The sequence below is a fragment of the Drosophila yakuba genome, chromosome 2R (genome assembly GCF_016746365.2).
Source record: "Drosophila yakuba strain Tai18E2 chromosome 2R, Prin_Dyak_Tai18E2_2.1, whole genome shotgun sequence".
Lineage (NCBI taxonomy): Eukaryota > Metazoa > Arthropoda > Insecta > Diptera > Drosophilidae > Drosophila > Drosophila yakuba.
Window position 1 is genome coordinate 9,683,058 of NC_052528.2, and position 26,026 is coordinate 9,709,083.

Here is a 26,026-nt window from a genome sequence, read left to right on the forward strand (position 1 = left end):
CACGCACTGTGCTGTTAGGCGCGCTCTAACAGAGCTGTTAGAACGCCTGCTGGCGCCATCTGCCGGAAAACGAGGGCCCTTTAAAAGTGTTGAAATATTTTTCAAATTTTTTTAAATGCTCTGATAAAATAATGAAAATTTGAAGATAGAATGTGTTGTTTATGTCTATAAGAGATGTTTTGAGTGATTAGAAACCCAACCAACATTCACCATTTATGCTGGTTCTTTCCCAATCCCATCGATTCAAATCTTCTTTAAAGTTATATAATTTTTATTTATTTTTGTACAAACATCAACAGATTTGTTGTTCACCTATATCATACGTGATGGCAGAGAAACACGAATACAATGGACCCAATACGAAACTAGTTCATTAAATATGAGGTTGGGCTAAATTATTAAAGTTCATTTTTGAGATGCTTGCGTTGGTATGTTTTTTGTTTGCTTCTATCATATCATCATATCATATGAAGGCTGTGCCTAAACTATATCAGTACTGCTGCTTTAGACCAGAGGATAGCTGGAGGCGCTGGCAATGCCGCACTGGTTATCCTTGTTGCGCAGCATCTTGATGAAGCCCTTGTCGCCCCAGGTTGTGCCCCACGAGTTCTTCACCAGCCAGTAATCGTCGCCGGACTCGTCAGTGCCAAAGCCAACCACCAGAACACCGTGATCCAGGTTCTGGGCATCGCACTGGGGCTCGTTGTAGACGCCCTCCGAGTAGAACTGGAAGGACTCGTGGGAGGCGTCAATGGCAACGGAAACGGGGCCAACGGTGGCCACAGCCTCGGCCATCTTCTTCTCATCACCCTGGGGAATATCGGTGAATCCACGGTCGGTGGCTCCGATTGTGCCCTTGTTGAAGTGGCAGGAGTCATCGATGGCCTCGTAGGGATAGGACTTCTCGGTGTCGATGCCTCCATTATCCTTGATATAACGGAAGGCATTGTCCATGAGACCGCCGTTGCATCCATTGTTGCCGTACTTGGTGGAGCAATCGACCAGATTCTGCTCGGACAGCGAGACCAGGACGCCGGACTTGCGGAAATGCTGACCCTCGAGGGCGCCTGTGCTGGAGAAGGCCCAGCAGCTGCCGCAGTGTCCCTGATCCTTGACGGCGGTCACGGCTCCCTTGGAGCGCCAGTCCACAGACTTGGGCAGAGTGACATGAGCTGGCGAGATGAAGGTGACTCCCTTGAAGCTGTCATCGGTGGCACTGCAAGCGAATTCATTGAATGGAATGAGTACGAAACTCTTGGGCGGTATCCCACTTGATTCGGACTTACCGCAGCTGCTTGTGCAGGGTGTAGTTGAAGCCGTTCATCAGCTGACGGAATTCGTGGTGCAGCAAATCGGCGTACTTGTTGACCGCCAGTTTGAAGCTCACCTTTCCCTCGGCGAATCGCTGGTTGTGCTTGGCGATCTTGTGCTTGTTCTCATTGAAGATCTTGAGGCGGAAACGCTCCTCGGTATCATCCTGATAGTTCTTGCGGTGCTCCAGCTGCAGTAACAAAAGTAGTACCACGTTAGATAATGCACACTTATCAAAGGTAAGCGTTATCGATTGACTTTCGTGTACTTGTTTTAAGATAAGATACAAGCCGCCTAATGAACATGTAGGTAGTTCTTAGACATATTTTGGGAACTCTGTTTGGGCACAGCAAATGTTTTACGTAAACTGGATTTACGATCTCAGAGGCAAAAGTTCTTAATCTGCAGATAACCTTATCACAGCGTCGTCAACCTGGCACGAGCGAATCGCGCTAGAAGATCGGCCACGGTAGCGAACTCCATAAATCTAGCATGCTCGTAAAATAGTGTTTAACGATTGCCCAACAACAGCAGCGTGGAAAGGGCGTTAATGTCCCAGGTAGTAAACAAACAGCCCAACTGCAGGTAGGAGGAGCACGAGGAAATGCTAGGAAGCATAGGGAAATGCGCTCCATCTGCCTGCAGCGGTCCCGTGGATTCATGGATTAGAGCGACCTCCTCTCCAGCTCGGGGTTGTTTGTCCGACCCGCATCATATTGACACAGCCACAGCACGAAAATAGCACGAACGCTAAACAAACGATAGCTATAAAGAGAATTGAAAGGCCACGGCAAGAAGTCGACTAGGGTGCTATCCATTACATTCGGCAAATGATAGTTCATCTATATAGGGGTAGTTTTCGATTCGAAGTAAAACATATACGACTTCCTTCTGACTGAAAATCAAATAGAAAGAAGCACTGAGTGTATGAATCATCTAAAATCTAAGAGAATACTGGAAGCAGATTTGTTTGGAAACACATCGAATGGTAATGTACTTTCAGTCTTGAATATAAACTCATTCAACCGATCTTATTATTTCTGCTCACGAATAATAGCCTAGTACGAAACTAAAATGCGTTTTTCAAAAGTGTTCATTGCTCAACTGGTTTATATCCGACTTTACAACGCGCTAAGTGCAACGTTGCTCAGCGAAATATGAAAACAAATGATTGTCGCCGAACTTATCCTCAACTTAATCGCTTTTTAAGTGGCCTTTGCATGGGGCACCACAAGTCTCAGAAGGTTCTGCGATATTCCAGGGTACTTGGCACATTGAACTGAATAGTCGAGTGGCGCTGTCATGTGGGAAACATGCATACGTAATTAATTTGGACATCAAAGCGGAGCAGCAGCTTCAGCTTCAGCCAGCGCAGCAATTGTCGCCCCAAATGGACCGGATGGGGTCCACGGAGCGCGGCTGACTCGTATAATTGACATAATTGATAGAATTCGAGACATGCATCCACCAAAAAGAAGCCCCGCCTTCAGCACACTGACCTATTGATTTTCCTTGCAAATGGCGCTCTCGTTGGTTCTCGTTGCGGCATGATAAAATTCACACATTTATTGTATACTTTTGTAGAAAATGAACTTGCGAAATAGAATTAACAACTTAAAAACACCGTAATTAAATGCACGTGCGATCCAGGCACTCGACGTATACGTTTGTACGAGTATATCTACATATCTCTAGATCTCTGCGACGATCTACAGATATAATGGCTTAGGAAACTTCGTTGCAGTTGAGAGCTTGTGGACGATGGTGGGTGAGTTTGTCTGAGAGCTGGGCTAATAGCTGCGTGCAGTTTGATCCCAAAGCCTACAGTCGCTCCATCTCAATGGCACAGCTATCGTCCTCCTGCTCCTGATCCGCATCGTGCTGCCGTTCCGTGGGCGAAGTGGCCGCGTAGGATGTGTGTGGAACAGGTTGTTGCTGCTGCTGCTGCAGCTCCTCCTCCTCCTGGCACTTGTACTCCCGCCGCTTTCGCATGATGTAGGCGAACACGAAGCCGTTTACGACGAGCATGGCCAGGATAATTATCGTGGGCCAGACCACATCCACAGACACATCCAGACTATTTGCACTGGCATCGGTCATGGCAGTGATTGTGTGATTGCTCCTCCGTGGTTTTATGTAAGTTGGGTGCTATTACTGCGGCTTTCCTCCGATTTAGTAGCACGTTTTTACGATGACGCGCGTGCTTTTCCACTACTACAACTGCCACTGCTGGGGGCCTTTGGGTTGGCTCCTTTTATTTCGTTTCTCTCAAATTTCTATATATTCCGCACTGCTGGCTGCTCGGCTGGGCTGCTCGAGCGTTCCGTTGGCGTGGAGCGTCGGTTCGGGAATAACAAAAATACGACAGCAGGCCGCCTTTGCTTTTGGTTTTGATGTTGATGGTGGTGGTGTTGGTCCGTCCGTTCGCTCACAGTTCGCTCAATCGCATGCGGGGCGAGAAAGAGCCGAGTTCACACAGTCCACACTTCGTCGTATCGCCGAAACGAGAGCCCAAGCTACGTAGGCGAACTATTTGGAGGAAGCGGCGTACTCTATATATTTCTTGTTTCTTATGCTTTTCGTATTTTTCCTTCTTTTTGCAGCGCGCGCATTGTGGGCTGCTCGAATGCTTGAAGGCGAACCGGTTTCATTTCGAGGCGCACATGATTTATAAGGATTTCAGGCAAGGTATTCAAATATGTTTGCTCCAACCGGTTCGAAAGTAGCAGAAATATTAAACAAAAAAAATACATGCATATATCTTAAAAACTTAGAACGAGCAGCAGATGCTTTTGCAAGTCAGCGAAATTTTTCCCAGCCTGTTTGTTTACGGCGGCCGATTTGTTTGTGCACTTGTCGCTCGGATTTCGTGCTAGAAAGCTCTTTCGGCTCTCGGAAATACCAGCAAAATGCCAATTTGATAAGCTCCGCCGATTTGTAGCGCGTCATTTCCAAAATGCTCGCGGCCCCCCGCACGACTTGTTGTTAAATATTTGCCCAGGCATGCGAATGAGCTGAAACTGAAACGCATTAATCTGGAATTTAAGTGCTTATCAGTGCCACAGTTGAGCGGTGCTGACTTTTGCAGCTGTGCATTTGCAACTTTGGACTGCTCACCAACTACAGATAATGCACCCTCAACTAACTATCTATAGACTTTCGAGAGCTCAGGCATAGTCATCGCATTTAAATTGCGCGCCTTTCTTTTTAGGAGCTGGCATGGGCAGCACTGTTTGATGCAGTGTGACCAAGCTGTTGGCGGCATTCTACATGACACTTGACGGTCTCACAATGTAAATTGCAAATGTAAACAAAATGTCACTTTAAATTTGAAAAAGTGAAACAAAATTTGTTTAACTAAATAAGAAAAGAAAACCAGCTTTGGTAAATTCGTTTCAAGTGCAAATGTTTCTCAGATTTTAATTGAGCGTGAGTAACTCTTCATAAGCATAATTTCTATTCATTCATTCAGTTAATCAAACTTAGTTATTTATAAACAATAGTTGTATTTGTATTGCTTAACAAGTGATTCACACTATTTAATGAGATATAAAAGAACAGAATAAGAAAGGAAGTGAAATAAAGTGGTTTTATAAACATCGCATATGCGGGTGCACTTGAAATTGAATGTGAAATGTTATGATAAACCGGTTATAACGCCAATATGCATATACTATATAAGTAGATGTAGATCCCCCTTATCACATGAGATCTGCACAAACAGCTAATAATTATTTGTACGCCCCCATTTGGGGCTAATGACGCCTGGCACGGCACCAAAGAACTCAACTATTCAGTGGAATAATAGAAAAAAACACGACCTCTGACTGCTGGCGATAAGAATTAGACGACACTAGGGGCACATTCAATTAATCAATAGACAATGCAGTGATAAGCAGCCGCAGTTGCAAGTGAAGGCTGCGTTGCAAAGGATGATTGGCCCAATCAATGGAACCATGGCCATTGGCCACTCATGCAATAACTGCATGCATTGCAGAAAGGGGCAGAAACCGAAGTCGAATTAGGAAACATGGCTTGCAGGCAAATGGTTTGCAAATATGCCGCCTGGCTTATCAGTCGCTGGACCAGTGGACCAGTTCGAGTCTTGCACGGCTTATCAGCGGGAAATGAATGAGCCGCGGCGTAGCGAAAGTGGGCGACACCACGACTTGGATTATCTGCCCATACAGCCGATGTTTACGGATGGGCTAAGCTTGCGCGCCGCTGGTCATGTGAGCCGGCATGTGACTGACTGGACAGCCTAGACTGCTGGACTTATCGGGACCCACTCTTCTGCCTTTCGTCTCCTCCGTCTTTTTGAGGCAGCCGCGCAGCAGAGGCAGTGCATTCACACTCGCAATGGCTGGTGACTCAGCCGAGTGGTTGCAATCGTCACAAACGGAAGAGTGCGTCGCGTCCAACTATGCAAACAAAGTCGGGCAGAAGACAAAGGCCCGAAAATAATGCATTCATTAATCATCGTCCAGCCAGCTCTTGTTACCGGAGAACACTTGTTGCCTTCCTGGCTCCGCATTTCGAACTTGATCCCTTGATGAGTCGGTATAGGCACTCACCTTGAACGTGTGCCATTCCTCCATGACCACGTCGGCGAAGGAAACGGCCTGGGCCACCGCCAGCAGGGCCAAGAGTGGCAGCAAAACAGCTGTGCGCATTGTGGGAAGTCGCTGAATCTGCAAGAAATCACACAATTAGTAAGTCCTCTTCCAATTGGAGCGCCAGTGCCAGTGCCAGTCACGTGAAGTTCCACCAGCTACAAAAGCAGATGGCAAAGTGGCAGTGATGGCTCACTGAACTAGAGATGTTTAGCTTTTAAGGTACAATAGATATTCTAAGCTGCTGGCGATAAAGGAGAGTTGTGTATGACTGGGTTTCTAGCACTTGGACATGATTCACACTAATAGCTTGTGGTTAATTAGCATAGTTAGTGATATTAAGTTGAAATTTTAAACATTTTAAGGTGTCTAGCGGAAAAGTATTAGTTTTATCTGTTGAACTATGCCACTAACCTAAATCCCTGTAGGGAAAATCAGAATACGGCTTAACATTTCAAATTTTTTAAATTAATTTGTTATATTTTACTAATGATTCTTATTTATATTTATTGCAAAATATGTATAGAAATATAAATTATCATGTTAAAAAATATACCAATTTTATAACAAAATATTTCGTACGTGTGTTATTCTGTATTAACATTTGTATAAGCATAGAAACAAGAGAGAAACGAAAATGTAATAATAAATAACGGATACAATTGAAGCAAATCAAATACTCATACATTTTTCGATTTAAGCTTAGAAATCATCATCTTCTCTTTAAAGATAAAGCTTGTGAAATGGCTTGACTGATTTCTAAATACGTATATTGACATTAGCTTTGTGATACATATATTTTATAGTTTGTTTTTTTTTCGATGGCGAAGAGTGCGTTATCTTATCGGCCATTCCACTTTGCCGTGCAGCTTCGTATTGCTTTTGAAAAAGTCTGCCATTTTGCGCGATTTGTTTCACTTGCTCTTTTGCTATCTTAGGCTTGCTGTTTGTGCGCCCATTTTGCGAAACGTGAGAGGCATTTGATAAATGTTGTTATTTACTAATTGTGGCCCTGCAATTTGTGCCAAGTTCGAGGGCGCAAACGGGTTTCAAAACGCCAAGGTGATTCATCTGGCTATCAGGTATCAGATAAAGCCAACAAAGACTAGGAAAATGGGTCAGCACAAAGGGGAATTGGACAAAATCTAAACAAAGAAACGCAACAGATTGGGAAGCGCAAAGCGAAGGAGCAATAAAAAGGGGAATAGACAAAGATGCCGACTGATTGATTATAATATAAAGTGTAATTAAAGTGTAAATAAGTAAATAAGTCGCCACACAGGCATGACGCAATTGAATTCAACAAGTCAATACAAAGTAATTAATCGGCATTAATGCAGGGCAGGCATTTTTGCGTTCTCAACTCGAAATTAACTAAAAACTAAACATAAATCACTTACCACTCGGAATTGCGTCGCAAGGAATGCAAAAAATTCACTGATTTAACACAGTTGTTGCACTCTCTTTAAATGGCAGAAACTACACTAATGTGCAAGTCAGCCGATTGTATTTATCAGGTCGCTTTTGATGATCCAGTCGCGAAGACCTTTCGTTGTTTAATGAAAAACAGCAGAAATTGTTTAAACAAGAAATCTTCGGCAGAGTGACCAGTCGGAATCTTCTGGAAATACCAGAGGCTGCCGGGCAGACGGTTAATCGATAACAGTGGGGGCAGTGATGGAGTTCTAGCTTTAAAACGGCAAAATTTCAGTTCAATCGTTAAATCAAAAAACTTATTTAGCCCAGTTATATGCAAGAGCTTTTCAGTAACTTGTATGTTTAAATGTAAATAGTTTAAAGGTTATATAAAATATCCGTAATCAATATCATTTTGGTGGAAAGTGCCGAATTCTGCTTCTTATCTTATGTTAGAGTTTTAAATCTGTATTATTCCAATTACTTTTGCAATCGCAAGATTCCTAAGTCACATTACGAAGTAAATTCGAAATAAATGAAGTTTTTTTTACCCATCAATGTCTAAATCGAAATTTAGTTCAACAGTGCTGCAAAATACCAAATGTTAGGAATCGTCTGTTGATGGTAACACTGCGCGGGTAAGAAGAAGACAAAATTTGCTCGTCATTCGCAGTTGGCGATTCACAGAATTTTTGATAAGCCCAGCAAATTCAACGCATTATATATCCCGTAAGTAGTGCAGCGACTATTGATAACCCCAAACCGATCGCGGAACCACAAGCACCTTGAGCAATGAGCCCAGAAACGTCGTAATTACACTCCGTACTGTATCCAATCTCCGCCAGCTCTCGAGAAGCGCCCGCATCATGTTCGGAAGACAAAGTGGGCTGGGCAGTTCCAGCAACAGCAGCAACCTGGTGGAGTTCCGCGCCGGCCGCATGAACATGGTGGGCAAGATGGTCCATCCAGATTCGCGCAAGGGCCTGGTCTACATGACCCAGAGCGACGATGGCCTGATGCACTTCTGCTGGAAAGATCGCACCTCCGGCAAGGTGGAGGACGATCTTATCGTCTTCCCCGACGACTTCGAGTACAAGCGCGTGGATCAGTGCAAGACGGGCCGCGTCTATGTGCTCAAGTTCAAGTCATCGACACGCCGTATGTTCTTCTGGATGCAGGAGCCCAAGACGGATAAGGACGACGAGCACTGCCGCCGCATCAACGAGCTGCTAAACAACCCCCCCTCCGCACACCAACGCGGCGGCGGCGGCAGCAACGACGGTGACCTCCAGTACATGCTCAACAACATGTCGCAGCAGCAGCTGATGCAGCTCTTCGGCGGCGTCGGCCAGATGGGTGGTCTCAGCTCGCTGCTGGGCCAAATGAAGTGAGCATTTAACCCCTTACGTATTAGCTATACTAATTATATATATTAGCCATAGTGTGCAAGAACGTGTGAGGGAGATAGCTCCTTATCTATAGGTTAACCACTATATAACTTCGCAACATTTATGCAATGTTTAAAAGTTTGGACAAAGTCGATATGATCGAAGATATATCCGTTTGACTAGCTAGTTATTAGAGTTTCCATTAAACAAGAACTTATGAAAGACATTAATACGCGAGAGCCACATTAGTTAGTCCACCTTTTCAACATGTTCCTTTCTTTTTCTTTGCAGCTCCCGGACGCCGTCGTCCCGCAACACCTCCTCATCGGGTGGCGGTGGGGCATCGGCCTTGCAGACGCCCGAAAACGTCAGTGTGCCGCGCACTCCGAGCGCCCCATCGAAATCGGGCAGCAGCCGCAGCAGCAGCAATGTGAACTCGCAGGTCGGCGAAGGTGCCGGCTCCTCCGTTGATGCGGATGCCTCCGGTAAGAACTCAACCACATCGACCACAACGGCGTCAGAATCGACCGGAGCCTATGCCAATCCATTCCAAGCCTACTTATCCAATCTCTCCCCCGAACATGGCGCAGGACGATCCCTTAATATTGACCTATCGACGGCCCTATCCGGCGCCGATGCCATTAATCAGCTTATTGCCGATCCGGAGCGCGTCAAGTCGCTGATCGTGCACCTGCCCGAGTCGGAGGATGCGGACGAGGATCGCAAGCAGCAGATCAAGGATCACATCACCTCCCCGCAGTTCCAGCAGGCCCTGGCCCAGTTCTCGAATGCCCTGCAATCGGCTCAGCTGGGACCGGTGGTCAAGCAATTCGAGCTTTCTAACGAAGCAGTGGCCGCCGCCTTCTCTGGCAATCTGGAGGACTTTGTGCGCGCTCTGGAGAAGAGTCTGCCCGCAGGTGCAACTATGGGTGGCGAACCCTCCGCCAGCGAGAAGAAGGGCAGCGATCCCGAGACCCCAACTTCAGTGGCCCGCGATGAAAACACAGATCCCGCTGCCGAAAAACAGGAGGAGAAGCAGAAATAGCTTACATTTGCGGCTTGGTAATAATTGAAATGCAATCCGAAAGCATTTTTGTTCATGTTCAAAGTGATTTTTGGATTCTGAATAAATTCAAATTGGAAATCAACAGAAGTTATCTATTCAATTTTATGATGAAATATTGTTTAATTTTTAATTTCATAATTGGAAATCTTCTAAACAAGATTTATTAATTTGTCGACGTTTTTTGTTTAAATATTTGTACTTCAATTATTTTAAAATGTAAGTCAACATTCGATTTTAGTTAAACCTTCATGCACTTTAAAAAAAAGGACATGCATTTTGGGTAAGTTTTCGTACTATTCATTAATTTAAATAATTCAGTTTTTATAGGCCAACCTGGGTTAAATTTTAAGAACAAAAAGCAATTTTACCCGATGTTTAAATTTTTGAAGTAAATAATCGGGGAATATATGGAAGTAACGGGAATAATAATCCCGACAAGGTCATTTTGTTGGTGTCCCCCTAACAAAAGCTCTCTGCCCCGCTCTCTCATCGCAGCACACTGGTCGTCCCTTTCTGGCGCAAATTGCACGCTCTCAGCGAGCCGTCTCACACAGATATATACACACACAGGCACACGCAACAATATTTATTTTATTCAATTCCAAAACGGCCAGCCAATAAGTTGTGTTTGTGCAAAACTCGCGCGTTCGCAATTTTCTGAAGCTGACTCTCAATTCTCATACAAAACGATCTCAAGTGATCTCCACCAGGCGTTTCAAACCCGGATATATCCAGATCTGCAGTAATTGCCATATTTTTCGCCAATTTTTGCGTTGCGGGCTGGATGTTTTTGTATCTGTTGTTGTTGGTGCTTTCATTTTGCAGCAATCTGTGTGTGTGTAAGTATGTGTGTGTGTTGGTGCTTTTGGCGGACGTGAGATTGTGTTTGTGTCTAGTGGCAGCCTGTATGTTTTTTTGCATGACTGCTCAGCGGAGCTGTTGGGAAAGCTTTTCCCTCCAAAGTAGTTGTCATAAAAAAGTTAAAAGCCGCGGCAAAAACAAAAATCAACGCGAACACAGAAATCGCGAGAAGGAGAGAGAGAGAGTCGAGTCACACACGCACACTGACAACCTTTGACTCACTCGTACACACACACACGCGGTCAAACAGGCCTGGAAGCTTGCGAAAAATAAAACTAAATAAAATAGGAGCTGCTTAAAAGTGTGTGTTGTCAAATAACAAAGTAAACAAAAAGCTCCCCGGACTCGCAATTTTATGCATATCTCCGGCGCAACGATCTGGCAACACCAACAACAACAGCAGTAGCAGCCACACAAGAAACTGCGTTTTAACCAATTCCATTTCCATTTCCTGCACTTATCTATCTCGTTTCTTCCAATTAGTGCTGGAAAAGTAACGTCAGTAACGGTTTAAATCCAGTCGAGACGCAAACCCCACTCAACTCCTTAATGAGTTCCCCTCCATTAAACGGAATTCGCAACAAAAAACGCTTGATTTGCCGCTGATAAAGCTGATAAAAGCGCACACACACACCAAAGTCAGTTGCAATTTTGCGATAAGGTAAGTAGTACAGCATTGTGAATCTTTGATTTTGCCGGCAAATTGAGGCTTCCAGAACAGCTGCATGAGCTGCAAATAAAATGAAGGTGCCCCAAAATAAAAAAAAAAAACAGGAGAAAACAGGAGAAAAGAACCAAAACACTAATGGCGCCTGAGCATATGCTTTGGGAAATTTTCAAGAGCGCATTGCGATAGAGCGCGGGGGTGCGAGCGGGACAACCGTAGAGACAGTGTTTATGTTTTGGTAGAAAGGTCACATCCTTAGCTTTCAATAAAACTTTCGTTCGTCACTATCCCCGCCACCCACGTCCCGCGCAAATTACGTCAGGAATCGACGAGAAGTTCGTTTCGGCAGGTTTACATGCCCTAGTACGTGAATATCCTTTCTACAATATAGTAAAATCCAATAACGAATAATATCTTACATACATAGTTACGTAATTAAAACAAACCCACGTAATTTAAAACACATTGCTATAATTGACCAAAATCTTTCTTATGTTTCTATGCACCATTTAACAAATTTACAATCGGTTTCAAAAACTTAAATTTGCTACGTTATTCATGTGCATAGAAATGCTCGAATTTTAGTCCAGCATGATTTCACAATATTATCGCAGATTTAAGGATACGCAAACCCCAATTTGCAACCCTTTGATCGACGCTGTAGTACCTCGCTCAGAACTTTAAAATTTTAAAGTGGGTGGTGTTTTTACGACACGTCTCCTTCAATGTGGCAAACCAACAGGCATAGAGAAAGCTTGCAGCCTGACATTGAACTTGGGCACTCTGAACGGAATTCTATTAATCACAGGGTGCCGCAGCTTTTTGGGGCAACTTTCACCAACCATTTTGCAGCTGCCACACTTCAACAGATTGTTGCCAGTTGCAGCCATCGATTTCGTCGCAAATATGAACATACATACATACATATGTACATATTCATACATTCGTAGCGCGCCATTTCAAAACTTTAGCTCAAAGCTTGCACTCTACACTGCACTTTCTTCCTGTGCTCCCATTAGAGTAAGACTCAAATTCATCTTAACAGCTGTCTTGGCGGCAGAGGAGCTTTCTCCATTGCCTGTTGCACTCTTCATTTCATTACAAGCATGTAGATCATTCAATAAATTACAACAATAGTAACCAAATAATGCAACACGGCAGATTTTGTTAGTCAAATTCGCACTACTATTCACGGAAAAGTCTATACTGGTCCACCCCAGTCACGTCCACTTTGCATGGCCCATTTGGTCGACTTCCTCCGGTCCAATTACCAGTGGCTCCTCCCGCCCCATTGTGATTATAAGCTTTGAACGCTGACATCAGCAAGCGCAGCAAACAGCCGTCGCAGCAGCAGAAGGAGCAGATGATTTTCCGGTTTGCCAGGGACTGAAAACTGGTTTCGAATGGGGAAAAAAACGAAACCAACGACAGGCTGACGGAATCGAGCGCTGCCCTTTCGCACAGTCGGGCCAAAAAGACAATACAGTGCGGAGTGTTACATGTTAGAGCTTATATATTTTGAAAAGTACGTGTGCGGAATTAGACAAGACATTAGACTCAGAAATCGACGGGCTTAATGGTGATGAACCGGGAGAGAATGAAGGCCACCAGAATGGTGGCGCACACGAAACAGAAGGCAAACATGTAGAAGCTCTCCTCGGTGAAGATGTCGGAGAAGGCGGGTATATCCTGGTAGATCTTCTCGATCACCGCCAAAGTTCCTTTGTGCTTCCTCACCATCTTGATGGTTACTTCTTCTTCGTTGCCTTCTTTCCGCCGCCGGCGCCTCCTGCAAGCTTCTGTTTCTCCGCCTTGGTCAGGACCTTGTTGGTGATCTCCTCCCGCGGTGCCAAGCTGGACACGTGCTTGTTGCACAGCTGCAGCAGCTCTAGTGTATTCAGGTTGTCGCTGTTGAAGCGAATCTCCTTGACTTTGGCTTGTTCTGTAAAGGATGTAATATCAATTAGTGTTTGCTCTTTGGTTGATACAGTTCCTAAAGGGTTGGGTTCCTTTTAGGGTAGATGGGTCCAGTGACCCAGTTTTGATTGCAAGGCGTAGACCGCATAGAATTCTCACCTTGCGCTGAATCAATCAGGGCAAACTTGATGTTGGCCGGCTGGCGATCGCAGACGACTTCTGGCTTGACCACGCACTTGGGATTCGTGGCTGCCACCTTGGGTGTGGAGAGCAAGAAGAGGAATTCTCTGCAATTTAAATAGAAGCACACATTATTGATTTTTCATTGCGATTTTCTTGATTTTCCAGGAGCAGCGACGCCGCCTCAAACTGACGCCGACACCGACTAAAATGTCCACGGAGCGTGAGCTGGCTCCTGGTGGGCCAGCTCAGCTCCATCCGCACACGCTGCCGCTGACTTTTCCGGATCTCCAGATGACCTCCGCCGTGGGCATCATTGGGAAAGTCTACGGTGAGTGTGGCACACAATCATTTCGCCCCATCACCTTTTTAGCCCCCGAAGGATCGGTTTTTATGGTGTGAATACTTCGCTGCACCCTTTTGGTTTTCCTGAGTTCCTCTTGCTATGATTTTCTTTTTTCCTTTCGGTTTCGTGAAAATTCTATCCAATGGAGTGGGGAATGGGGGTGTACTGCGCATGTCCCGCTATCGGTATCGGTGGAAAGCGCTTTTCCGACTCACCGTGTGGACTTGACGTTTTCCGCGAATGGATCGAACTGCACGGTTATCCGCTTGACGCCCTTTAAATTCACGCTCTTCAGCTGCTTGCCAATGGCGGATACGATGCCGCCGGAACGCCGCAATGCGCCACTGAAAGGCACAGACATTATTTATGTTTTTCTTAGCGCCAATAAAAACTGCGGTTTTTCCGCACAAAAGTTACGACGTAACAAGTAAGCTACGTAACAGCTGAGCGGCGATAACGATTACAAAACCAAGCACGAAGACCGCCGATAGTTGTACAACACTGGCATTATCGCGTTTAAGCAACCCTGCCTCGCTATGCCCAGTCCACCGCTTATATAGACATCTCGCTCAATCGCACAGCCGCGGACGAGAGTGCTTTGCCCTCATTTAAGTGTGGTTAAGAGTGTACAGCATGCGTCACGCTCACACGTCGCGAGTACAATTTTTGTGTGGACGTCCAGTGTGTGGCTGCTGTGGGAAAAGCTGAAGAAAATTGCATTTTTTGCATAATGCGCGGCGTGAAAAGCTAACAAAAGTTGTGCTAAATCAAAATTCGATAGTCTGGCCACGGTTTGTGCATAAGAGCGGGCGGCGCGAACGTGTTTGGTGCACAAAAACCACGTCTCGAAAAAGTCAAGAATTCTACGTGCACACATTTTTTGGGCTGCCATATATAAAAAAAAAAAGAAAAACGCATACAAACGCATTTTCTTGCTGTATATGCGGAGGAGCACACACACATGCACACACAGAGGCAGACACGCATACAATTGCACTCACGAGATATGCGAGCATAAAGAATTTTTTCTTAGTTGTATTACAAGAGCATTAGATACATACAGTTGCGAAAAAAATAATAGCACCATCCTACCTTTTTTTGTTATTGATCAAATAAATTAAGGTTGAGGTACCGATAGAACCAAATACTGATTTTTCGCATAATGCTAGATATTTTTCCCATCCAAAAATGAAAAAAAAAATTTGAATTGTTTATACCTTAATTTTTTATAATTTTTTTTGGGCGGCAAGGTCTAAAATGAGGCGAAAAAAAAAATAGCACCACTATCGATTTTTTCAAATAATCAATAATTATCGAAGGATTGCTTTGGTAAAAAGCATGTGGTTATTAAACTTGACACTTAATCTATTATTTCGAAAATGATTTTTAAAAAATTTCCTTTAAAAAATCATTAAAATGGGACGTGGAAAGCACTGCACTAAAGAAAAACGTGACTTGATCAAAAAACTCATTTCTGAAGGAAAATCTTTTAGAAATATTGGCCAAATCCTTCAATACTCAAACAAAATTATAGGAAATGTAATCACCTACAACGAGAATCCCGAAAAACGTGGGAAAAAACAATCATTGGGCACCCATCTCTTCAAAAGGCTAGTGCCCGAGAGCAAGAAGGATCCATTTAAAGCTCCTACCGAACTGAAAAAGGATCTCAACATATCCGCAACAGTGCAAACAGTTCACACATGTCTAAGGGAACATAGTTTAAAAGGCTGTAGTCCAAGGAAAGGTCCTTTTTTTAAATGGGAGACACATACCCAAGCGCATTAGGTTCGTCAAGGAACATTTAAATTGGCCATGCGAAAGATGGACGAACTTTTTATTGTCAGATGAGAGCAAGGTGGTTTTTTTTGGTGGCAATGGATCTTGATCGAATGTAAGGCGCCCTAGGAACACCGAATATAAGCCAAACGACACAGTAGAAGCAATTAAACACGGCGGATCCAGTGTAATGATATGGGCATGTTTTTCTTACTATGGAGTTGGACCAATACATTGGATAAAACCATAATGGATCAGCATGTGTATGTGGATATTTTGGAAACGGTTATGCTACCCTTTGCTGAATATGATATGCCGCTAAAATAGGTCTTCCAACAAGACAATGACCCCAAGCATACCAGCAGTAAAGCCAAGGAATGGTTCCAAAATAGATCAGTTCATGTTCTGGAGTGGCCTGCGCAGTCGTCAGACCTCAATCCCATCGAAAACCTTTGGTCGAATATTAAAAAGGCAGTTGCAGCTTTTAAGCCAACTAATAACGAAAGCCTATGGACCGTGATTAAGGAGTCCTGGAGCAATATAACCCCAAAACGGTGCCAGGACCTGGTTGACTCCATGCCAAAGCGTTGCGCAGCTGTTATTGGTAATAAAGGATACACTACCAAACACTAAATTAATGGGATCGGCGTAGTTTTAATATACAATCACTTGTTATTAATGAATTTGTTACTGTTAAGTTTATATTTTATGTATAAAGCATTTTTTATGAAGTGGTGCTATTATTTTTTTCGCCGTTTTTTGTCATTTTTCATAAAGTTCCTTAAATAAGTTAAAAATTCATAGAACAATTGTGATTTTTTTTTATTTCCTAAAAAGTGAATTGTTTAACCTTTCTAAAAAGGTATTTCAGATCCTTTTAAACCCAAAATTGTAGGTAGGAGACTTATTCAAAGTTTTACTGGGCAAGTGGTGCTATTTTTTTTTTCGCAGCTGTATATAAGTATATAAATATACATATATACACGCCTAGGTGTGTACATAAAAGATACATAAATATAAAATTAAACGAAAGCTGTGCCTACATTTGTGTTCTTTTCCAATACTAAAATAACAACAACAAACGATAATAATAATAATCATAATATAATTAAAATAATGCAAGTCGAGCGAGAGACAGCGACAAGATAACACACCCACTTGTCTGCTGCTAATTCCAATTTATATAAAATAAGCCTACGCCACGCCCACGCGCAACTACAACAACAACAAACAAACAAGAAAAACAAAACAAATGCAAAATCAACCAAACGAATAAAACTTTAAACTACTTTAAAGTGTGATAAGCAAAAGGCTGAAATCAAAAACAAAAAACAAAATAATTAGTAGAAACCCAAAAGCAAAGGCAACAACAAAAACAACCACAACAACAAAGAAAACCAACAATCAATTACATTTTACACCAAAACACGAAAAGCAAACACGAGCCAACATTTTTTACATTAATTATTTTTCTTAAACCAAAACCTAACTTAGTGCAAAAACATGTATCCAGTTGGACAACGTAAGTGGCTGCCAAATGATGATTGAGACTAAAAGAACAGACAATTTCCAAACAGAATGAAAAGCGGAATACAGAAATAGGCGACTGCTGCCACAAGTTTTCCCACACCGTTCCATACCAACCAGCCCCTCGCCCACCCACCCACTAATCAAGTTTTCGATGTTCCACTTGCACCTATATGCGATTTACGTGTATGCTCGCACATACACACTTGCAACTGCCACACAGACAGACACGTGCGTCAAAGTGCAGAGTTGAAAATGCGCAAAAAATTGGGTCAACAACCTTCGTCGCGTCGCAATAGTTTCCAGCTTTTCCGGGGGTTGCTCCCTGGCGTCTTTTTTTGGGGCCCATATTGTATCGCATTGTAAATGGATCTGGGTTTTTGAAGAGCAGTCACTCCCAATTGCGTCGCAATTTGCCACCAATTGTGCGTATTTCATTTAAATATTTGTGCTTCAAAAGGGTTGAATACGTAGAAGGCGGCGAATGAAAGAGTTTGCTGCGAAAGGAATAGGTTTATTGGGATTCTTTTGTTTGCAAACTGAATATTTAATGGGATCTTATCACCAGAGACGCCCAAAATAGGTTCCACTTTACAATATCATATGTCATGAAGTTGCGTTGTCCCATTAAGCAAAAATATCCAGCAAACATAGGATTAGAATTTATAAGCAAGCTATTGGATTAGCTAAATATGAATATTGTGTTGTTTTGGATCAAAGATTATGATTTAACTATCAGTTGAGGGAGCAAATAGCTTACATGGTGGGCAAAGCAATTGGAAGAACATCAAAACTTGTCCCTACTTACTTATGAACTAACAGCAAACTTTTAACTATATGGTGGCTATAACCCAGGATTCGGAAATGTCGACCCACTAAACAACTGGCCAAAAGGGGCATACAACTTGTGGCAGCAGGACATACACTCTCTATAGACACTACAAATATAACCCGAAACACACACACATATATATATATTTATTGATAACGATGATGAAAGAAAACTGTAACTAAAATATTAATATTATCGCACTTTAATTTCGTTTTTCTTTCGTTCGTTATCGCCAACTGTTTTCGGTTCTACGACATCGTTCCACCATTGACAATATCATTTCGATTCCCCACCATCATCGACAACAAACCATCGTTTGGCCACTGCCCCATTTGCCATTTTGATTTGAACCTCTTCATTTCCATGTTCATTTGATTACCTTGCGTTGATTTGATTACCTTTTCTTTTTATAGAGTCACAGTGGACCCCCTCGCCCACTCGGCCTCAGAGTCCCTCTCAGGCGCAGACTAGCTTCGACACGCTCACATGTAAATTACTCTCCAAGAACCAAAAGCGATTACTAAAATTACTAAGATCCTTATGCAATTTGATTGATTCGAAACGCTATACGCTATACCCAACTGTTTGTGTTTACGTTCTTTAGTTTGGTGTTCCTCCCAACACAATGCTCTTCCCCCACTAACCAACCCCCAAACTAATCCGTAATCCTTTTTGCCGTAATGTTACTAACAAAATCTAACAGAAAAAACTATCAAAAAGCAAAAAACCAAACCTTAAACTAACTTTTTGAACTTTTATTTCGAGTAAATGTTTGTTTCTTTGTACCATGCAAAGTGCACTTGAAGTATTTCTCTACACCTCAACTAAAACACCTACAAACACCTGTTTGAATTTCAATTTGAATTTGAATATGTAATAGTTTCTGTCTTACGCTCGTTGCATGATCATTTTTTGCTTTTAGCAATTAAGGGCTAATGTTTTCTCACACGCTGGTTCATCTCAAAGGAATAAATGAATATATCCATATATGTTCTATTACTTAAATAATCCTCAGAATGCAGAGAGGATACAACTTTAAGATTATTGTTAACTCTTCAAGAGAGTCAAGTTATTATTCAGTACAATTATTATAAATAAAACTTGAGAAATGTATCCGTGATAAAACTAGACATTCTAAGATCTAAAAATTCCAGAGATTTATCCAAACATGTGAGAACCAACCCAGAACGTACTGTTAGATATTGCCTACTATTTGCGTTTTTTTTTAAACCTTTAATAATTTAGAAATGACTTTTTCGGAGAAGAGACTAACTGGCAATTGACTTTGCAGCACCACCAGCGCCCGGCTCGTCGGTCAATCCCACCGCCGTCACCAGTCCAAGTGCCCAGAATGTGGCCGCTGGTGGAGCAACTGTGGCCGGTGCAGCAGCAACTGCCGCCCAGGTGGCGTCCGCCTTGGGAGCCACCACCGGCAGCGTGACGCCAGCAATTGCCACCGCCACGCCAGCCACGCAGCCGGATATGCCCGTCTTCACGTGTCCACGACGCCCGAATCTCGGACGAGAGGGTCGCCCGATTGTGCTGCGCGCCAATCACTTCCAGGTGACGATGCCGCGTGGCTATGTGCATCACTATGACATCAATATACAGCCGGACAAGTGCCCGCGAAAGGTGAACCGTGAAATTATCGAGACCATGGTGCATGCCTACAGCAAGATCTTTGGAGTGCTCAAGCCGGTGTTTGATGGTCGCAACAATCTGTACACCCGCGATCCCCTGCCCATTGGCAACGAGCGTCTGGAGCTGGAGGTGACTCTTCCCGGCGAGGGCAAGGATCGAATCTTTCGTGTGACGATCAAGTGGCAGGCTCAGGTCTCGCTCTTCAATTTGGAGGAAGCACTCGAAGGCCGCACCCGGCAGATACCTTATGATGCCATTTTGGCGCTTGATGTCGTCATGCGCCATCTGCCCAGCATGACGTACACGCCAGTGGGACGGAGCTTCTTCAGTTCCCCGGAAGGCTATTACCATCCCCTGGGTGGTGGACGAGAGGTTTGGTTCGGTTTCCATCAGAGCGTGAGGCCCTCGCAGTGGAAGATGATGCTCAATATCGATGGTGAGTTCGCGGTGCTCAATATTGCCTGCATTCCAAACTAATGGCTGCTTACTCCTCAGTCTCGGCCACCGCTTTCTACAAGGCTCAACCAGTCATTGACTTCATGTGCGAGGTGCTGGACATTCGCGATATCAACGAGCAGCGCAAACCGCTCACCGATTCGCAGCGCGTCAAGTTCACCAAGGAGATCAAGGGTCTCAAGATCGAGATCACCCACTGCGGACAGATGCGTCGCAAGTATCGTGTGTGCAACGTCACTCGCCGCCCCGCTCAGATGCAATCGTAAGAATTGTGCATTCTCAAACCTTTCTGCTGTTGCTAACCGCGATTATTCGTCACCCTTTCAGATTCCCACTGCAGCTGGAGAACGGACAGACCGTTGAGTGCACCGTGGCCAAGTACTTCCTGGACAAGTACCGCATGAAGCTGCGCTATCCGCACTTGCCCTGCCTGCAGGTGGGTCAGGAGCACAAGCACACTTACCTGCCCCTGGAGGTGTGCAACATCGTGGCCGGACAGCGGTGCATCAAGAAGCTGACCGATATGCAGACGTCGACCATGATCAAGGCCACGGCCCGTTCAGCTCCGGATCGCGAACGTGAGATCAACAATTTGGTTAAGCGCGCCGACTTCAACAACGATTCGTATGTGCAGGAGTTTGGCCTGACCATCTCCAATTCAATGATGGAGGTACGTGGACGCGTATTGCCACCTCCAAAGCTTCAGTATGGGGGACGTGTGTCCACCGGACTCACCGGCCAGCAGCTGTTCCCGCCACAGAACAAGGTGAGCTTGGCCTCGCCCAACCAGGGTGTTTGGGATATGCGCGGCAAGCAGTTCTTCACTGGCGTAGAGATCCGCATCTGGGCCATCGCCTGTTTTGCCCCACAGCGCACGGTGCGCGAGGATGCGCTGCGCAATTTCACCCAGCAGCTGCAGAAGATCTCAAACGATGCCGGCATGCCGATCATTGGGCAGCCGTGCTTCTGCAAGTACGCCACCGGGCCGGATCAAGTGGAACCCATGTTCCGTTACCTGAAGATCACCTTCCCAGGCCTGCAGCTCGTCGTGGTGGTGCTGCCCGGCAAGACCCCGGTGTACGCCGAGGTGAAGCGTGTGGGTGACACCGTTCTGGGCATGGCCACCCAGTGTGTGCAGGCGAAGAACGTGAACAAGACGTCGCCACAGACGCTCTCTAATCTGTGTCTCAAGATCAACGTTAAGTTGGGCGGCATCAATTCAATTCTGGTACCGTCCATCCGGCCAAAGGTCTTCAATGAGCCGGTCATCTTCTTGGGTGCCGATGTAACACACCCACCAGCTGGCGACAACAAGAAACCATCGATTGCCGCCGTCGTGGGCTCCATGGATGCCCATCCATCGCGCTATGCCGCCACCGTTCGGGTACAGCAGCACCGACAGGAGATCATTCAGGAGCTGAGCAGCATGGTGCGCGAGCTGCTGATCATGTTCTACAAGTCGACGGGCGGCTACAAGCCCCACCGCATCATACTCTATCGTGACGGAGTCTCCGAGGGACAATTCCCACATGTCCTGCAACACGAATTGACGGCCATTCGGGAGGCCTGCATTAAGCTGGAGCCAGAGTACCGGCCGGGCATCACGTTCATCGTTGTCCAGAAGCGCCATCACACACGACTCTTCTGCGCCGAGAAGAAGGAGCAGAGCGGCAAGTCGGGCAATATTCCCGCAGGCACCACCGTCGATGTGGGCATCACACATCCCACCGAATTCGATTTCTATCTGTGCAGCCATCAGGGCATCCAGGGCACCAGTCGCCCCTCGCACTACCACGTCCTGTGGGACGACAATCACTTTGACTCGGACGAGCTGCAGTGCCTCACGTATCAGCTATGTCATACGTACGTGCGCTGCACCCGATCCGTCAGTATACCGGCGCCAGCATACTACGCCCATCTGGTGGCCTTCCGTGCCAGGTAAGCCATTGGATTTGATTCACTTTCCATTTGATTGTGCCTTAAACTGTGTAATTCCCTTGCAGATATCATTTGGTGGAGAAGGAGCACGATTCGGGCGAGGGCTCGCACCAGAGCGGCTGCTCTGAGGATCGCACGCCAGGCGCCATGGCCAGAGCCATCACTGTGCATGCGGATACCAAGAAGGTCATGTACTTTGCCTAAAAAGTATCACCCCCCCTTAAACCAACACCAAAAAGCTAAAGAATACAAAATCAGTTTCGAATTTCGATTCGAATAAGCATGTCCCCACTTCCTTCCCTCAGATCAGAAAGCGGATGAAAGCCAAGCATAGAAGTTTAGAATTAAGTTACGTTTTACGTTGAGAGAGCGCGATGGGAGGAAAACCAACCAGAATACGAAGATCTTGCATGCATTAGTTATACACATTTATAGTAAGCAGAGGAATGAAAATCCCACAAAGACACAAATAACATCCACACTCTCACTCATCCACACACACAAAGCAGATAGCCACACAGTGAGAAATAATAGGAAATGAAAGCCAACCGAATGTCAGGCACAAGTTTGAGAAACCGATATCGTAGAAAAATACACAAAAACCGAAAGCGAAATGTGAGAATTCTCAAAAACAAGCGTAGCAAACAAATTGAACGCAAATAGGAAATCAACTAAAGGGAACAAAAACTACGACAGCAACACCAACCAATACCAGAAAACTAAACAAAACAAAACCAAACAAAAGAAAAGAAAAAATTAAGAAAGTGAAAACAAGGGAAAAGCGTCATCCACACGAGAGAGAGACAAGTTTTGTAATAGAAATTACGATTTAATTGTACAATATATTTTTACACGATACGAAATGAAGACATGATGAATGATAATGAATGAATGCATACAACCAAAGGTTTTTAGTATACAAAATGAATACGTTGCTGATCGACTCACACAGCAAACACCACAAGAACACCAACCACTCGGATTCTCTGTACTGTGAACGAAGACCACCACCAAATTACAAACAAAAACCACAAGCATACAAGCGACAGAAAGCGAAGCATTGAAAGTGTGTAGACACAACTTAGTAGTATGTACTATGTACTAATGAAAATACTTCAATAACTAGGGCGCTGACAAAACCGAGCAAGAACATTTAATAGTTTGTAAGTTGGGCTCTACCAAAACGAAAACAAAAAAACCGAAAAAATATATGCAGAGAAGGCCAAACGAGATAAGTGGGCGATGAGAGAACTGCAGTTTCAACAAGGGACAAACTTTTGGTCAAAACAATAGCTATACTTATAGAGCAGAGCCTAATTATATACATACATACCTAAGCCTAGAACTAACATTTAAAGTTTTTACGAAACGAAAACCAAGCGGATGGAACTGTAACAATGTAGAATACTTAAATTCAAAAGTGCAAATAACACGGTAGCAGCAGATTCGTTACGTTGGCAGTGCTGATATTTTATGTTAGTCCCTAGTTTACCTAGTTTACCCTCTTGTATGCACCACACGCAGTTAGACTACGAACTTCTCCCCTCCTCGAGTCCAAGGCATATCACTCAATGTCCTCTTATTTATGTACCTCCTACACACTAAGCCTAAAGATATTTAGTTGTACCTTATATATATTATTTTTTTAAACGAATGCCTAACGAAATTTTTGTTGATTTCCTCATGTTGATCCTTCGAATTGGAAATGATCGCGAACAGGCGTCTTTTGCAGCTGCTTTTCGATGTAATTTCGTATTAATTAACTTTAGATCAAAGTGGTGTACGGGTAATATAACTCTAACAAGGTAACTCTTCTCCACCGTCCGCCGGAGGGAGGTGGTGGCAACAACATTTCAATATTTTACAAACTAGTTTTAGTTTCGCCAAAATCAACAAGCAACAGCAAACAAACAAACAATATCAATATCAATATGAAACGTATGCTTAGTAATTGTACTATATCGAGGACACAGTTCAAGTTAACATTATGATGAGTTGTTATTTATGCGGTGCGGGCGACGACGATCTCCTCCGACTCTCCCGGGCCAAATCTAATTTATAATTGTGTACATCCTTTACAAAACCTTTAATTTAGATTTAGTTTCCAAGTTCGCAAGCTGTTTTGCCAATCGTACATTATGTGAGCATTATAAAATACATAATATATAAATCGATATGCTTATATTTAATCATTTATTGCACTTACAAATTAGTTGGTAATCCTCAGAAATGCATGTAAAAGGGCAAAAGAACCGAACGGAGGGAGGTCACAGTCCCCCAAAATGTTGAATCGAACATTTAGAAATCTCATGCGATTTGAAGTCACTTACAAACTAGTGAATGATTTCAAATCACTTGATGTTTCAGTGGTAGCACAATTTGATATTGTCTTTTTAGTCCGGCATTCTGTGCCTGTTTTATGATATGTTTAGCTCTTGCTGAAATTTTACTTTTAAATCATAGTTCATTTTGTGATGTCTTCAGCTGCAAAAATTGTTTCAAATTCGACTAGTCCTTCCAACGAGGCTCGACATAGCTGATATTAATAGCTTGTAAATTGATTAACATTAATTAGTTTTTTGTTTAAATGCGATTAACATTTTGTGGGGCTGTGCAATCAAAGTGTGGGCGTATTTGTTGACTTGTTCATTTTCCATTTATTTGACGTTTATCTAGTAACGTTTCTACACAAGGGATTAAAATTTTAAACCTATTTCTTAATGTTTACTTAAAGCAACCCCAATGCAAAAAAAAAAAAAGCCAACAAAAAAACGAATCAAACAATTTTAGTTTTAAGCAAAAACGAAAAAGAAACAATGCAAAGGAGTTCGTGATTCGGGGCTTGAGATCGTTTGAGATCGCCGAGAAAGAACCAACATTTACATTAAATATTCACTTAGTTTAAGCTGAAGCTGAAATGTGTGCCGACAATGAATGCATCTCGTAGTTGTAAAATGAGCGAAATATTCAACAATAATTTACTTTACCACACAATACATGAGAAAGTCCAAAGCTTTAAACTACTCGCAGCAGAAAGCTGAAATCAGAAATCAGAAAGCATGAAGAATGAAGCGGAATATCGGTGGGGAAAACCCTGCACCAATCCACTAATCACTAATGAAAATGCCAATAACAAGCTGCTATCTCCTCCCATCCAAGAAAAGCTAGGCTGTTACCGTTGTCCCTATATACACGCGAAAACTTATATATAGCAAAGCTGGATAACTCCGATTTTCCCCCTCCACTCAACTCAACTCACACACGCTACAATTTCAATGGTTTCTTCAGTGTCGTGCAGCAAAACAACAAACAAAAACAAAACAAACAAACAAACATAGAAGTTGGAGGTGAAGATTGGAGATCGTGGAGGAGCGCCTTAGATATCATTTCCAAACTATGTTCTGCTCAGAGGCAAGGCCCCAAAAAAGACAAGAAGCCGGGATATCCACATGGGAACTTACATTTTTATCTGTCAAAATTCAATTGAGCTTTAAACTAAAGATAGATCGAGGAATACGAAAAAGAAAAGAAGAAAAAAAACTTGAACAAAAAAAAGGAGAAGAGATAAGTAAGAAATAGAAAGGGATCGCATTGTTTCTACATATTACTTATAAATGTGCCGTTTATAGATGTCTACAATTATATACAAGAAATATAGATATATACCTAGATATATAATCAGATCGAAATCGAAGCTAGAACAGCAATTTGCACAACTCTTCCTAAAGGAAATAAAAAAAAGTAAATACAAATACAAATCTAAATCTAAATCTAACGTAACGATTTAATTATATGCCACAATTACCGAGATTTCAAGAAGTGACGGACTAACTCCAAGCAATTAAACGTTATATTTGAATAACCTATGAACTTATGATACCATCATATATACTATGTGTGTACTCTATACTCTTCCAACCACACCCAGAGTCCCACTCGAACCTCGAACCCGGACCACGTGCGCGATCCCCATAGCCATTAGCCATTAGCCATTAGCCATTGTCCATTAGCCACACCGACACCGACTAACCGACACCCTTCACTCTCGACCTAGTGTTCCAAATGCGCATCAGATCAGATCGGATAAC

General features: G+C 43.6%; 6 protein-coding genes across 13 annotated transcripts; 2 read left to right on the plus strand and 4 right to left on the minus strand.

Annotated features, from left to right (window-relative positions):
- Positions 1 to 253: 253 nt before the first annotated feature.
- On the minus strand, positions 254 to 7,510 carry LOC6529886 (cathepsin L). Its single transcript, XM_002090807.3, has 4 exons — positions 7,325 to 7,510; positions 5,886 to 6,002; positions 1,287 to 1,501; positions 254 to 1,216 (listed from the first exon to the last, which is right to left on the minus strand). The coding sequence occupies exons 2-4, from the start codon at positions 5,982 to 5,984 to the stop codon at positions 505 to 507; spliced, it is 1,026 nt and encodes a 341-aa protein (XP_002090843.1). The 5' UTR covers positions 5,985 to 6,002; positions 7,325 to 7,510; the 3' UTR covers positions 254 to 504.
- On the minus strand, positions 2,846 to 4,628 carry LOC26534594. Its single transcript, XM_015197342.3, has one exon. The coding sequence runs from the start codon at positions 3,409 to 3,411 to the stop codon at positions 3,133 to 3,135; it is 279 nt and encodes a 92-aa protein (XP_015052828.1). The 5' UTR covers positions 3,412 to 4,628; the 3' UTR covers positions 2,846 to 3,132.
- A 397-nt stretch (positions 7,511 to 7,907) lies between the features above and the next one.
- LOC6529887 (proteasomal ubiquitin receptor ADRM1 homolog) lies at positions 7,908 to 9,876 on the plus strand. Of its 2 annotated transcripts, XM_002090808.4 has the most exons (4): positions 7,911 to 8,069; positions 8,186 to 8,727; positions 9,020 to 9,213; positions 9,319 to 9,876. In XM_002090808.4, exons 2-4 carry the CDS (start codon positions 8,207 to 8,209, stop codon positions 9,771 to 9,773), a joined length of 1,170 nt encoding a protein of 389 aa, XP_002090844.1. In that variant the 5' UTR covers positions 7,911 to 8,069; positions 8,186 to 8,206; the 3' UTR covers positions 9,774 to 9,876. The 2 variants fall into 2 exon arrangements, with proteins under 2 accessions (XP_015052449.1, XP_002090844.1); XM_015196963.3 differs by having other exon boundaries at positions 7,908 to 8,069; positions 9,020 to 9,876.
- A 506-nt stretch (positions 9,877 to 10,382) lies between these two features.
- On the plus strand, positions 10,383 to 24,127 carry LOC6529890 (protein argonaute-2). 7 transcript variants are annotated; one of them, XM_002090811.4, is made up of 8 exons: positions 10,383 to 10,536; positions 11,139 to 11,316; positions 13,588 to 13,750; positions 18,317 to 18,391; positions 19,195 to 19,980; positions 20,040 to 20,262; positions 20,328 to 21,938; positions 22,004 to 24,127. In XM_002090811.4, the coding sequence occupies exons 3-8, from the start codon at positions 13,630 to 13,632 to the stop codon at positions 22,140 to 22,142; spliced, it is 2,955 nt and encodes a 984-aa protein (XP_002090847.2). In that variant the 5' UTR covers positions 10,383 to 10,536; positions 11,139 to 11,316; positions 13,588 to 13,629; the 3' UTR covers positions 22,143 to 24,127. The 7 variants fall into 7 exon arrangements, with proteins under 7 accessions (XP_002090847.2, XP_015052450.1, XP_039228692.1 ...); XM_015196964.3 differs by lacking the exon at positions 18,317 to 18,391; XM_039372758.2 differs by lacking the exons at positions 10,383 to 10,536; positions 11,139 to 11,316; positions 13,588 to 13,750 and adding exons at positions 14,346 to 14,800; positions 16,668 to 17,066.
- LOC6529888 lies at positions 12,818 to 13,062 on the minus strand. The gene has a single exon (XM_039372763.2). The coding sequence runs from the start codon at positions 13,060 to 13,062 to the stop codon at positions 12,880 to 12,882; it is 183 nt and encodes a 60-aa protein (XP_039228697.1). The 3' UTR covers positions 12,818 to 12,879.
- Positions 13,071 to 14,208, minus strand: LOC6529889. The gene is made up of 3 exons (XM_002090810.4): positions 13,981 to 14,208; positions 13,399 to 13,526; positions 13,071 to 13,264 (listed from the first exon to the last, which is right to left on the minus strand). Exons 1-3 carry the CDS (start codon positions 14,124 to 14,126, stop codon positions 13,071 to 13,073), a joined length of 468 nt encoding a protein of 155 aa, XP_002090846.1. The 5' UTR covers positions 14,127 to 14,208.
- Positions 24,128 to 26,026: the final 1,899 nt, after the last annotated feature.

What these genes read in the sequence shown, in the direction of transcription:
- LOC6529890 (XM_002090811.4), top strand. Translation starts at nt 13,630, where the DNA reads ATGTCCACGGAGCGTGAGCTGGCTCCTGGTGGGCCAGCTCAGCTCCAT. An exon ending in CATCATTGGGAAAGTCTACG is followed by an intron (nt 13,751 to 18,316) that starts GTGAGTGTGGCA and finishes TTCTTTTTATAG; the next exon opens with AGTCACAGTGGACCCCCTCG. An exon ending in GATGATGCTCAATATCGATG is followed by an intron (nt 19,981 to 20,039) that starts GTGAGTTCGCGG and finishes CTTACTCCTCAG; the next exon opens with TCTCGGCCACCGCTTTCTAC.
- LOC6529889 (XM_002090810.4), bottom strand. Translation starts at nt 14,126, where the DNA reads ATGTCTGTGCCTTTCAGTGGCGCATTGCGGCGTTCCGGCGGCATCGTA. An exon ending in GAAAACGTCAAGTCCACACG is followed by an intron (nt 13,527 to 13,980) that starts GTGAGTCGGAAA and finishes TTTAAATTGCAG; the next exon opens with AGAATTCCTCTTCTTGCTCT. An exon ending in CCTGATTGATTCAGCGCAAG is followed by an intron (nt 13,265 to 13,398) that starts GTGAGAATTCTA and finishes CATCCTTTACAG; the next exon opens with AACAAGCCAAAGTCAAGGAG.
- LOC6529886 (XM_002090807.3), bottom strand. Translation starts at nt 5,984, where the DNA reads ATGCGCACAGCTGTTTTGCTGCCACTCTTGGCCCTGCTGGCGGTGGCC. An exon ending in AGGAATGGCACACGTTCAAG is followed by an intron (nt 1,502 to 5,885) that starts GTGAGTGCCTAT and finishes TTGTTACTGCAG; the next exon opens with CTGGAGCACCGCAAGAACTA. An exon ending in ACCCTGCACAAGCAGCTGCG is followed by an intron (nt 1,217 to 1,286) that starts GTAAGTCCGAAT and finishes ATTCGCTTGCAG; the next exon opens with TGCCACCGATGACAGCTTCA.
- LOC6529888 (XM_039372763.2), bottom strand. Translation starts at nt 13,062, where the DNA reads ATGGTGAGGAAGCACAAAGGAACTTTGGCGGTGATCGAGAAGATCTAC.
- LOC6529887 (XM_015196963.3), top strand. Translation starts at nt 8,207, where the DNA reads ATGTTCGGAAGACAAAGTGGGCTGGGCAGTTCCAGCAACAGCAGCAAC. An exon ending in TCGCTGCTGGGCCAAATGAA is followed by an intron (nt 8,728 to 9,019) that starts GTGAGCATTTAA and finishes TTTTCTTTGCAG; the next exon opens with CTCCCGGACGCCGTCGTCCC.
- LOC26534594 (XM_015197342.3), bottom strand. Translation starts at nt 3,411, where the DNA reads ATGACCGATGCCAGTGCAAATAGTCTGGATGTGTCTGTGGATGTGGTC.